This window comes from Salvelinus sp. IW2-2015, linkage group LG15, assembly GCF_002910315.2.
Source record: "Salvelinus sp. IW2-2015 linkage group LG15, ASM291031v2, whole genome shotgun sequence".
Taxonomy (NCBI): Eukaryota; Metazoa; Chordata; class Actinopteri; order Salmoniformes; family Salmonidae; genus Salvelinus; species Salvelinus sp. IW2-2015.
Window position 1 is genome coordinate 33,126,567 of NC_036855.1, and position 13,383 is coordinate 33,139,949.

Genomic DNA, 13,383 nt, shown 5'->3' on the forward strand with positions numbered 1-13,383 from the left:
GCTCATGGTTCTCACCCCCTTCCATCACCCCATACAGAACCAATCAGTCGATATAATTGAGAACAATCATCAGAAATCACGTGATATGAATCAGACAGTGGGACACCGCCTGATCCACTAGTTGGTCAGAAGGTTCAAATCAACGTTTCATATCGTAATTTCCGAGTAGGCGGTAAAGATAATTTTTTATTGTGCTGTAACTGAAACTAGAAGATCTTCTGATGTCCTTTCCTTTCGTCAAAGGTACGTAATGGATTTTTAAAGTGTTTTTACCCCGGGATAGCCCGCTATTATGACCCATAGTAGGGAAGAACATTTATTGAGTGCAATTCGATCTACAGTACATCTACACCATGATATGAAACATTGATTTGAACCTTCTGACCAACTAGTGGGCCAGGCGGCGCCTCACTGTCTGATTCATATTGTTTGATTTCTGATGATAGTTGTCGATTATATCGACTGATTGCAATTGTATCGGGTGATTCCATAGACTTACACAGTAATTAGGACAACTTCCAGGGGATATCCTCCAACCTATCAGAGCTCTTGCAGCATGAACTGACATGTTGTCCACCCAATCAAAGGATCAGAATGAATCTAGCATAAGCATAAGCTACAGCTAGCTAGCACTGCACTGCATAACATGTGGTGAGTAGCTGACTCAAAGACAACGACAATAGTTGAACAGTTTTGAACAAATTAATAACTTCAAAAATGAAGGAGCAAGAGAGATAGCTATATTTCAAAATGTTTTTCCCTTTCACTTACTTAGCTGGATAATTTAGCCTACTCAAACAGAGGGGTGCCATGTTAGCTAGCTGGCTATGACTATCCAACACTGGAACTCTTCCAAGGTAAGCTTTTGGTTTTACTAATGTATTGCCACCTGTGTTCCTGCTAAACTGCTTACTGGCTGTACACTGTGCTGCATGATTGTAGCGGGTTAACTAACACGCTATATCTAACTATGTTAACTTTGACGTTACTTTAGCTAATATGGTGACAACTATGTAGGCTGTGTGTAGCGTTTATGATATGAAGGTTTGGCTTGGAAAGGTTTTTTCGCCTGGTCATGGACAGCTGATGTGTTGTCCACTTTAGTCCACAAGTGAAGGGAAAAGGTAAGAGGAGAGTGTGTAGATGCGAGAAGGTATACAAAAAGGTGTTTATATGTGGCTATGAGAGTTAACGGTTTGTGTTTGATCATGGGTGTATTCATTCCACCGATTCTGTTGAAAAACATTTCTTAAACAGAAGCAAATAGAACAGGATTAATCATATCTGAATTTGTCCAATAAAAACTCTCGTTTGCAACTGTTGGACTAATGATTACACCCTAAATCGGTGTGTACCTACGTTGCAAACTTTCATTCATAGGCTAGGTTGAAGCAACCGCAAGATGGGTATAGGGAAAAATCTAGTATCATGTAGTAGCCTGAACCTGTTATATTGAAGTGGGTGAATGGAATATGAATGACAGTCATCCAACATGCTGTAATAGAAATAAGGTGATGCTCATAAAAAATAAACATCCTCAAACAGCACCGACCACCAACGCATGCTGTGAACAGGCAAATGTTCAGATTGTATGTATGATTCAGATTAACAACAGTAATGTGGAAAGGTGGTATGTATCATAAGAGAAAGGGAAAAACAAGGTTAAAACCAGGAACTGTTTTTATTTTTTACATATTGTTCATCTCTGGGCGAGTCACTACCTCAGATACAGTGCAAATGTATCTGAGTTATACGTATATCAAAATTATACGTCTATAATATTGTGAGGCTGATAAAGGAAAAATGTATATTCTAGCCATCTGGAAAAAAGTGTTTTTGTAGCCCCCTGGAAAATAAGTAAATAACTAAAACATCTGACATACAGCAAAGCCAACAATAGCCTTGTTTTGAATCATATTTTTTTTCTTTAGTTCTGTTAATTTAATGGAAAATAGTCAAATTTGGAGTTAGGCCAATCGTAGTATACATAACTTCTCTGGTAGAGCCTGTTTCAATGAAATGATTCAATGTCTGATGCCATATTTCCATGAAAAACAAATCTGAGGTATGGTGTGTAAAACTGAAAACACAACACTAGACTACTGTGTGGTTAGGCTGCTTTGGCCATGCCCTGTCAATGAGGGGCACACTGAGATATGGCTAATGTTACTCCATGCTGAGAAACTTCCTCTTTTTGGCAGTGTGTGTATATGAGTGGTGGCGCCATTCAACGTCCGCTGTAGCCTCATTTTCCAGGGTACCAAGCTTGATCATGTACACTACAGACAGAAAAACAGCTATATCACTAGATTATAATATAACAATTACAATTTTGCATATGCATTCTCAATACACACAATATCTTTAAAAAACACTAAATGTACAGGGGGAGCAGTGCAGGAAAGGGCCAAACTGCAATTAATCCAAAATTACACATTGTTCAAAAACATGGTGTTGCTTATGATGAGAAAGGTAAAACATTGTACTTACATTTGATTTCAAATCTGGGCCCAACTTCTGACAACTCAACGTTCCTGTGGTCCGTTTTCTTGTAAGTGTGATGTCTGCAATAAAAATAGGTCCTTAAGTAAATAAGAATGTGTAACTACATTCCGCTACCTGAAGGAGTCTACAGTCAACCTATCTGCCCAAGATTAGGTACATGTTCGCAAATAGCTCTTTCAATGCATCCCTCTACTCACCTGAAAGATATAAAATCCTCCTGGTTGGCAAATGTGATAACTCGTCTACTGTCCTCTTTAGGCACCGGGAACAAATACTTGAGGATATTGGAAACCTGATTTTAAGAGAGATTTACTTACAGTCAGTGTCAGAAACTTTTGGATGCACTCACAATACTAGGGTAAACATTTATTGAGAATTGTGAAGTGCCAAGTCTCTCACCCTCTGGCCAAGTCGTGAGGAGAAGTTGTGAAAGATGAGGTGGGGGTAGGCTTCAGACATGGTTCCAATGTCCGGCACATCATGTCTCATTACCACATTGTAAAGAGTGAAGTACGCAGTTGGTCCAAAAGGTAGGTGGCACACCACCAGCCCATCTATACAGTTCACACAGGCAATATTAAAGTAGTTATTTTAAAGTTCCCTTGATGCAGTGTTTTTACTTGGAATGATGCTTGTAAAAAAATATATATATATACACACTACAACTATGAAATAACACATATGGAATCATGTAGTAACCAAAAAAGTATGTAACAAATCAAAATATATTTGAGATTTGAGATTCTTCAAATAGCCACCCTTTGCCTTGATGACAGCTTTGCACACTCTTGGCATATGTGTTATTTCATAGTTTATGTCTTCACTATTATAGAAAATAGTAAAAATAAAGAAAAACCCTTGAATGAGTAGGTGTTCTAAAACTTCTGACCGGTAGTGTGTATGTGTATATGCATATATAATGTGGATGGATATGATAACCTGGGTGCTAGTCTCTGTTTCTGCTCTCTTATCAAGTTCTTATAGAATTGTCATGCCAAACATGTTGACAATGACAGCAATGGAGTTGGAAAGAGCATAAACAGACCTGGAACCAGGCTATGGCTATAATCATTTGGTGTTGGTAATAGATGGTTCTAGATGATTATAGTTGGTTAATTAAACATTTGAAATTGGGAGGTGCTTTGCAAGCCACTCAGTTAAAAAAAATATTATTGAATTTTAAAACATAAAACCCACCTGCTGGCAAGCCCCTCAACATATACATGACATTTTAGTCATTTAGCAAACACTCCCATCCAGAGTAACCCACGGGAACAATCATGGTCAAGCACCCAGCTCAAGGGCACATCGACAGATCGCCCACCCAGTTGACGCAGGGACCCGAACCAGCGACCTCTCGGCCCCTGGCCCAACACTTCCAACCATCCAAGACCCCTCTGAAAACCTCAGTTTTTTTTAACCACTTCTGCGCAGGCACGTTTCACTTGCCTCTTAAACTCTGATTATATTGTTTTGTATTTTCTTGTGTGGAAATAAATAAATACAAATATATATATTGTAACAATATATTGTTATATGCCTAGATGGGCTTACCTGGCTGTCCTCTAGTCTCGTGAACGATGACCAGGTCTGTAACATTGTTCGCTTTACAGGCTTGTACCAGAGCTTTAATTTCATGACCTCCCCTGTTCATACGCTGAGCCCCAGGGAAGATCAGCTTCACCTCCTGTCAATAGCAAACATTGCACGTCAGCAAAAATTGAGGGTGAGTCATTATTACTTGTATAAAACTTAATCTATTATACTGTCTGTTAGCTCCTTCTTGGGAATTATTTTTCCTGGTTACAATATGCTCTGTAATAGAGGTGGAGCAGAGGATAGACATTGAATAAGAATTGAGACATAAATGAACATACCTTGACAAACATCTTGAGTCGAGAGCTGGGGTCTCTTGATGTTGTGACCATGACCTTTGGATCCTCCACTCCAGCCCATTTATACTCATCATCCATGTGAGAGCTGACACCTGCACACACAGAGTATCTCTCAGTCACTGTTTGCACATTTCTTATGGGAAACTGTGGTAAAGGCTGCTTTTCCATGAGATGTCAACATCATAAACAAGACAACACTGAGGATGCGTCCCAAAGGGTACCCTATACAATATATAGTTCAATACTTTTGACCGGAGCCTAGTGTCTCGGTGGTCAACAGTTGTGCACTATATAGGGAATGGGGTGTCGTTTAAATGTTGATGTGCAGAAACAAACCTTCTGCTCCCTCATCATCAAACTCCAGCAATTTCTGTAACTGTACAGCTTCTCTGCGAACCTCAGTAGGGATGAGACGATTGTCTGTAGGGAAAAACAAAAGTCAATGACTTTTACAGGTACCCAAATTGTAATTTGTTAGCGCTGCCATTTTAAAAAGTCTCAAGCTATTTTAGATTGTTCATCCAACCACCAATCTCCTCCATTACACACAGTCCTCACCATCAAGAGCAGATTTCAGCTTCTGTTTCTTCTCCTCAATCGTCCGCACCCTGTCCTCTTGGGACTTCCTATACAGGTACTCCCGTCTCAGTCTCGTCTCTCGACGAAGCTACAATCATCAGAGACAAACACACCATGATGAACAGTAGAAAGCTGACTATCAGCATTGTACTGTTCATTATGGCTCAGAAATTATACAGAATAGTTATAACACACATCGGACACAAGAATAGCAGGGGGAAAAAACACGAGAATAATCAAACACGAGAATTGCTCAGAAAGACCACTCTATAATCCAAGATCAGTACTAGTGAAATCGGAATTACATCAATCCAACATGCCCACCTGGCAGTGTTTAGCTAGCAAACTAGCTAATAATCTAGCACGGTAACATGGATCAGCAACGACCAGACAATATCTGTTTCTTTACAACACTGTGGAGCTAAAAAATCAGATGCTTCAAGCTGATATGAAGTTTTAAAAAGCTAAACAAATACTCCATGGAGTTACCATTTTGTTGATTGGATTGCACGCACTCACAACCACACACACCGACGACCGCGAGGAAGTCACCAACACTCTATTTCATTGGATAAGCCAACATCCAATGGGAGTGTGCGAAACTGGCAAGAAGATTGGACGATAGACGTTTCAAAATAAAAGCCCCAAATAAGAGCTATCAAAGTAAAAGTCCCAAGTACAAGCCATAAACAACGTTGAACATTCACGGAAAATGCATTTCACATTTGCATGTTTGATTCATTAGCTCTTTTTCTTTTCCCAGATCTCAGAAAAAGGTTTAAATAAGCCATATGTTTCTAATTGTGTGGCTGCGTACTGAACCAGTTCCTGGGCAAAGGAGACGACGAATATGACGTTATCTCCTCTCTGCCCAGAAAACTACAATTTAACCGACAATTCACCAGCTCTGCAAGCGTTATAATGTCAAAATACGTTCGTTACTCACCAAATATGTCTGCCTGCAAACTATCGATACCTGCAGGCAGGAAAACAACATTTTGAACTAAAACTAAATAAAAACAAGCAAATCGGGTCTGAAAACTAACTGAAACTAAAGTGAATTTGAAAAAGAAAAAGAGCCTCATATAGAAACACAAAACTACACTGAACAAAAATATGTTTCATGAGCTGAACTAAAAGATACCAGAAATGTTCCATATGCACAAAATTCTTATTTCTCACAAATTTGGTGCACAAATTTGTTTACATCCCACAGCCCCATGTACAATTACTGGAAGCTGAAAATATACCAATTCTTTCATGGCCTGCATACTCACTAGACATCCATTGACCACGTTTGGGATGCTATGGATCGACGTGTACGAAAGCGTGTTCCAGATTCCGCCAATATCCAACAACTTCACACAGCCATTGAAGAGGAGTGGGACAACATTCCACAAGCAACAATCAACAGCATGATCAACTCTATGTGAAGGAGATGTGTCACACTGCATGAGACAAATGGTGGTCACACCATATACTGACTGGTTTTCTGGTCCACACCCTATTTTTTTTATTGATATCTGTGACCATTTTCAAACAGAAACTTGCATCATGTAGCACTAATTCCACAAAGTTTTGGGACACTGTAAAGTCCAAGGAGAATAAGAGCACCTCCTCGCAGTTGCCCACTGCACTGCGGCCAGGAAACACTGTCACCACCGATAAATCTACGACAATCAATAATTTCAACAAGCATTTTTCTACAGCTGGCCATTCTTTCCTCCTGGCTACCCCTACCCCGGCCAACAGCTCAGCAAGCAACTTGCCCAAGCCCCCCCCCCCCACACTTCTCTTCACCCAAATACAAACCGCTTATGTTCTGAAAGAGCTGCAAAATCTGGATCCCTACAAATCAGCTGGGCTGGATAATCTGGACCCTCTCTTTCTAAAATTATCTGGCAAAATTGTTGCAACCCCTATTACTAGCCTGTTCAACCTCTCTTTCGTATCGTCTGAGATCGCCAAAGTTGGAAAGCTGCCGCGGTCATTCCCCTTTTCAAAGGGGGAGACACTCTAGACCCAAACTGTTATAGACCTACAGTGGGGCAAAAAAGTATTTAGTCAGACACCAATTGTGCAAGTTCTCCCACTTAAAAAGATGAGAGAGGCCTGTAATTTTCATCATAGGTACACTTAAGAAAATCACATTGTAGGATTTTTTATGAATTTATGCAAATTATGGTGGAAAATAAGTATTGGTCACCTACAAACAAGCAAGATTTCTGGCTCTCACAGACCTGTAACTTCTTCTTTAAGAGGCTCCTCTGTCCTCCACTCGTTACCTGTATTAATGGCACCTGTTTGAACTTGTTATCAGTATAAAAGAACACTGTCCACAACCTCAAACAGTCATACTCCAAACTCCACTATGGCCAAGACCAAAGAGCTGTCAAAGGACACCAGAAACAAAATTGTAGACCTGCACCAGGCTGGAAGACTAAATCTGCAATAGGTAAGCAGCTTGGTTTGAAGAAATCAACTGTGGAGCAATTATTAGGAAATGGAAGACATACAAGACCACTGATAATCTCCCTCGATCTGGGGCAAGATCTCACCCCGTGGGGTCAAAATTATCACAAAACGGTGAGCAAAAATCCCAGAACCACACGGGGGACCTAGTGAATGACCTACAGAGAGCTGGGACCAAAGTAACAAAGCTTACCATCAGTAAAACACTACGCCACCAGGGACTCAAATCCTGCAGTGCGAGACGTGTCCCCCTGCTTAAGCCAGTACATGTCCAGGCCGTCTAGTCTGAAGTTTGCTAGAGAGCATTTGGATGATCCAGAAGAAGATTGGGAGAATGTTATATGGTCAGATGAAACCAAAATCTAACTTTTTGGTAAAAACTTAACTCGTCGTGTTTGGAGGACAAAGAATGCTGAGTTGCATCAAAGAACACCATACCTACTGTGAAGCATGGGGGTGGAAACATCATGCTTGGGGCTGTTTTTCTGCAAAGGGACCAGGACGACTGATCCGTGTAAAGGAAAGAATGAATGGGGCCATGTATCGTGAGATTTTGAGTGAAAACCTCCTTCCATCAGCAAGGGCATTGAAGATGAAACGTGGCTGGGTCTTTCAGCATGACAATGATCCCAAACACACGCCCGGGCAACGAAGGAGTGGCTTCGTAAGAAGCATTTCAAGGTCCTGGAGTGGCCTAGCCAGTCTCCAGATCTCAACCCCATAGAAAATCTTTGGAGGGGTTGAAAGTCCGTGTTGCCCAGCAACAGCCCCAAACATCACTGCTCTAGAGGAATCTGCATGGAGGAATGGGCCAAAATACCAGCAACAGTGTGTGAAAACCTTGTGAAGACTTACAGAAAACGTTTGACCTCTGTCATTGCCAACAAAGGGTATATAAACAAAGTATTGAGATAACTTTTTTATTGACCAAATACTTATTTTCCACCATAATTTGCAAATAAATTCATAAAAAATCCTACAATGTGATTTTCTGGATTTTTTCCCCCCCTCATTTTGTCTGTCATAGTTGAAGTGTACCTATGATGAAAATTACAGGCCTCTCTCATCTTTTTAAGTGGGAGAACTTGCACAATTGGTGGCTGACTAAATACTTTTTTGCCCCACTGTATATCCACCCTGCCCTGCCTTTCTAAAATCTTCGAAAGCCAAGTTAACAAACAGATCACCGATAATTTCGAATCCCACTGTACCTTCTCCACTATGCAATCTGGTTTCCGAGCTGGTCACGGGTGCACCTCAGCCACGCTCAAGGTCCAAAACGATATCATAACCACCACAGATAAAAGACAGTACTGTGCAGCCGTCTTCATCGACCTGGCCAAGGCTTTCGATTCTGTCAATCACCGCATTCTTATCGACAGACTCAATAGCCTTGGTTTCTCAAATGACTGCCTCGCCTGGTTCACCAACTACTTCTCAGATAGAGTTCAGTGTGTCAAATCGGAGGGCCTGTTGTCCGAACCTCTGGCAGTCTCTATGGGGGAGCCATAGGGTTCAATTCTCGGTCCGACTCTTTTATCTGTATATATCAATGATGTCGCTCTTGCTGCTGGTGATTCTCTGATCCACCTCTACGCAGACGACACCATTCTGTATACATCTGGCCCTTCTTTGGACACTGTTAACAAACCTCCAAACGAGCTTCAATGCCATACAACATTCCCTCCGTGGCCTCCAACTGCTTTTAAGTACTAGTAAAACGAAATGCATGCTCTTCAATCGATTGTTGCCCTCACCCGCCCGCCCTACTAGCATCACTACTCTGGACGGTTCTGACTTAGAATATGTGGACAACTACAAATACCTAGGTGTCTGGTTAGACGGCTTCCTATTTTGCAACAAAGCCTCCTTCACTCATGCTGCCAAACATACCCTCGTAAAAATGACTATCCTACCGATCCTTGACTTCGGCGATGTCATTTACAAAATAGCCTCCAACACTCTACTCAGCAAACTGGATGTAGTCTATCACAGTGCCATCCGTTTTGTCACCAAAGCCCCATAAACTACCCACCACTGCGACCTGTATGCTCTTGTTGGCTGGCCCTCACTACATATTCGTCGCTAAACCCAGTGGCTCCAGACATCTATAAGTCTTTGCTAGGTAAAGCCCCACCTTATCTCAACTCACTGGTCACCATAGCAACACCCACCCGTAGCACACACTCCAGCAGGTATTATTCATTGGTCATCCCCAAAGCCAACACTTCCTTTGGCCCTTTCCTTCCAGTTCTCTGTGGCCAATGACTGGAACGAATTGCAAAAATCACTGAAGCTGGTCTTATATCGCCCTCTCTAACTTTAAGCATCAGCTCAGAGCAGCTTACCGATCACTGTACCTGTACACAGCCAATCTGTAAATAGCACACCCAACTACCTCATCCCCATATTGTTATTTATCCTCTTGCTCTTTTGCACCCCAGTATTTCTACTTGCACATCATCATCTGCACATCTATCACTCCAGTGTTAATGCTAAATTGTAATTATTTCGCCTCTATAGCCTATTTATTGCCTTACCTCCCTACTCTTCTGCATTAGCACACACTGTACATATATTTTTATATTGTGTTATTGACTGTACGTTTGTTTATGTGTAACTCTGTGTTTTTGTTTTTGTCGCACTGCTTTGCTTTATCTTGGCCAGGTCGCAGTTGTAAATGTGAACTTGTTCTCAACTGGCCTACCTGGTTAAAAAATGGTGAAATAAAAAAAATAAAAAAAATCTGTGACCAACAGATGCATATCTGTATTCCCAGTCATGTGAAATCCATATATTAGGGATTGTTGTGTTTATATTTTTGTTCAGTGTATAATAACCTTGCTGCGTACTGAGCCTATCTGTTTGCCTTTTTTAAAATCACAAGTCAACCTAACTATGCAAAAAAGAAAAAATAGTTCTCTCTATATTAGGCAAGACTACTGTGGTTGGCCATTTCCTGACATCTTCCATAGCAGAGCCTGACATACTGTCTTCTGTGTTTTACTTCATATTTTGACTCCAGCAACATTCAGCAACAAAAATGCTTCTACTGACTACATTGGTTTTCTGGCTTGCTGGTAAGGACCATATGTGTGTGCCATGTACATTTGTATGTTGCCTGCACTTCATAGTAAATAGCTTATGACTATGTATTTATTTTGCATATTGCCATCTTTAATCTGACCAATGATGGAGTTCAGATGGACATTTTCAGTAATGTAAGGTAAATGAAGGCATAGCAACAAAAACCTGGATTACAGAGGTATTATTGATTTGACTGAACTGATTTTCAATAATGGAATGAGTCAAGTCAAAACATACTATACATTTCATAGTATTCACAATTCTTTGTAAGTGTTTGTTACAAAGTTACAACTCATACTGTCAGCGGTTTTCAAAATGGCGGTGATGTAAAGTACTTAAGTAAAAATACTTCTTTTTTTGGGGGGGGGGGGATCTGTACTTTACTATTTATATTTTTTACAACTTTATACTTTTACTTCACTACATTCCTAAAGAAAATGATGTACTTTTTATTCCATACATTTTCCCTGACACCCAAAAGTTACATTTTGAATGCTTAGCAGGATAGGAAAATGGTCTAATTCACACAATTATCAAAAGAAAATCGCTGGTTATCCCTACTGCCTCTGATCTGGCTGACTCACTAAATACATGCTTAGTTTGTAAATTATGTTTGAGGGTTGCAGCATGCCCTTGGCTATCAGTAAATTAAAAAAAACAAGAAAATGGTGCGGTCTGGTTTGCTCAATATAAGGAATTTGAAATGATTTATACTTTTACTTTTGATACTTAAGTATATTTAAAACCAAATACTTTTAGACTTACTAAAGTAGGGTTTTACTGGGTAAATTTTACATTTACTTGAGTCATTTTCTATTAAGGTATCTTTACTTTTACTCAAGTATGACAATTGGGTACTTTTTCCACCACTGCAAAATGGAGATGAGAAAATTATAGATTAAATTGTCAGTGTAATTTACTCCAAATGATTCAAAGAACAATTCAATATTTTACTTCATGAAACAATTTGGGCTGAATAATAAGTTACATTATACAAAACATCCTCTGCGCTTGACACATGCTACATGGTTGGTAGTGATATTTGAGACAGGAAATTTGTCTTGATAGATCCACTATATATACAAAAGTATGTGGACACCCTTTCAAATGAGTGGATTTGTCTATTTCAGCCACACCCATTGCTGACAGGTGTATACAATCGAGCACACAGCCATGCAATCTCCATAGACAAACATTGGCAGAAGAATGGCCTTACTGAAGAGCTCAGTGACTTTCAATGTGGCACTGTCATAGAATGCCACCTTTCCAACAAGTTTTCCCTGCTAAAGCTGCCCTGGTCCACTGTAAGTGCTGTTATTGTGACGTGGAAACGACTAGGAGCAACAACGGCTCAGCCACAAAGTGGTAGGCCACACAAGCTCACAGAACAGGACCGCCATGTGCTGAAGTGCACTCACTACCGAGTTCCAAACTGCCTCTGGAAGCAACATCAGCATAAAAACTGTTCGTCGGGAGCTTCATGAAATGGGTTTCCATGGCTGAGCAGCCGCACACAAGCCTAAGATCACCATGCACAATGCCATGCGTCGGCTACAGTGGTGTAAAGCTCGCCACCATTGGACTCTGGAGCAGTGGAAACGCGTTCTCTGGAGTGATGAATCACGCTTCACCATCTGGCAGTACGACAGACTAATCTGGGTTTGGTGGATGCCAGGTCAACGCTATCTGCCCGAATGCATAGTGATAACTGTAAAGTTTAGTGGATGAGGAATAAGGATCTGGGGCTTTTTTTCATGGTTTGGGCTAGGCCCCTTAGTTCCAGTGAAGGGAAATCTTAACGCTACAGCATACAATGACATTCTAGACGATTCTGTGCTTCTAACTTTGTGGCAACAGTTTGGTGAAGGCCATTTCCTGTTTCAGCATGACAATGCCTCTTGCACAAGGCAAGGCCCATACAGAAATGGTTTGTCGAGATCGGTGTGGAAGAACTTTACTAGCCTGCACAGAGCCCTGACCTCAACCCCATCTAACAACTTAGGATGAATTGGAGCGCCGACTGCGAGCCAGGCCTAATTGCCCAACCTCACTAATGCACTTGTGGCTGAATGGAAGCAAGTCCTCGCAACAATGTTCCAACATCTAGTGGAAAGCCTTCCCAGAAGAGTGGAGGCTGTTATAGCAGTAAAGGGGGGACCAACTACATATGAATGTCCATGATTTTAGAATGAGATGTTCGACGAGCAGTTATCCACATACTCTTGGTCATGTAGTGTACGTAACGTATAGGTTGGTCAGTAGAATTCTTTCATCAAGATATCATATACACTCCCCTCTGTATGTATTTGGACAGTGAAGTAACATTTTAAAATGTCGCCCTACACTCCATAATTTTGGATTTGAGATCAAATGTTTCATATTTTACAAGTATTTGGACAAATTAGTGGTCAAGCTATTACCTTACCTGCTATTTCTATGATTGAAAGGACACCCACTCTGTATTCAAAAGCATGTTGTGTCAACCGATGGCAGACACAATACAAAAACCTCAGAAAGTATAAAATTGGGTCTAAGCTACAACATATGCGAATATGTATATTTTGATGTGGAATTTATGCATTTATATATCTTTTTTTTTTTTTTTACTTTTAAAGAAATAATTAAATGAGTGTGACAACCCCATTTGTAATCTTTTAAATTATATAAATCTCAACCGTTTGTCATTTCCAGTGATGAAAACATGGATGTCTCATGGTATGGTGACGTATGGAAAATAAGTCAATTTTGAGCACCTTTATCTCTTGAATGTTTTGGCATTCAGGTAAAAACATTCTGGTCCAAAAATGTTTTGGTATTCAGGTCCACTTTCCGAAACACTCATATT

The 13,383-nt window shown here is 40.5% G+C and overlaps 2 protein-coding genes across 6 annotated transcripts in view; one reads left to right on the forward strand and one right to left on the reverse strand.

Moving 5' to 3' along the window:
* The window catches only part of LOC139028817 (uncharacterized), a 17,027-nt gene continuing 3,644 nt past the window's right edge, over positions 1-13,383 (forward strand). Inside the window, exons 1-2 of one of the 5 annotated variants that reach the window (XM_070447096.1) lie at positions 1-243; positions 776-857. In XM_070447096.1, the coding sequence (XP_070303197.1) occupies positions 828-857 (30 nt within the window). In that variant the 5' untranslated portion in view covers positions 1-243; positions 776-827. Of the gene's footprint in view, positions 244-545; positions 858-10,398; positions 10,532-13,383 lie in introns of those variants that run through there. The other 4 variants (XM_070447097.1, XM_070447094.1, XM_070447095.1 and 1 more) reach the window with 4 other exon arrangements.
* imp4 (IMP U3 small nucleolar ribonucleoprotein 4) lies at positions 1,663-5,574 on the reverse strand. The gene is made up of 9 exons (XM_024001366.1): positions 5,469-5,574; positions 4,959-5,067; positions 4,737-4,820; positions 4,383-4,492; positions 4,060-4,192; positions 2,905-3,059; positions 2,703-2,797; positions 2,491-2,564; positions 1,663-2,279 (listed from the first exon to the last, which is right to left on the reverse strand). Exons 1-9 carry the CDS (start codon positions 5,469-5,471, stop codon positions 2,167-2,169), a joined length of 876 nt encoding a protein of 291 aa, XP_023857134.1. The 5' UTR covers positions 5,472-5,574; the 3' UTR covers positions 1,663-2,166.

Coding starts and splice junctions, on each gene's coding strand:
- imp4 (XM_024001366.1), bottom strand. Junction 2,798..2,904: donor CCTCACGACTTGGCCAGAGG/GTGAGAGACTTG, acceptor TCTTAAAATCAG/GTTTCCAATATCCTCAAGTA. Junction 2,565..2,702: donor GAGGATTTTATATCTTTCAG/GTGAGTAGAGGG, acceptor TTTTTATTGCAG/ACATCACACTTACAAGAAAA.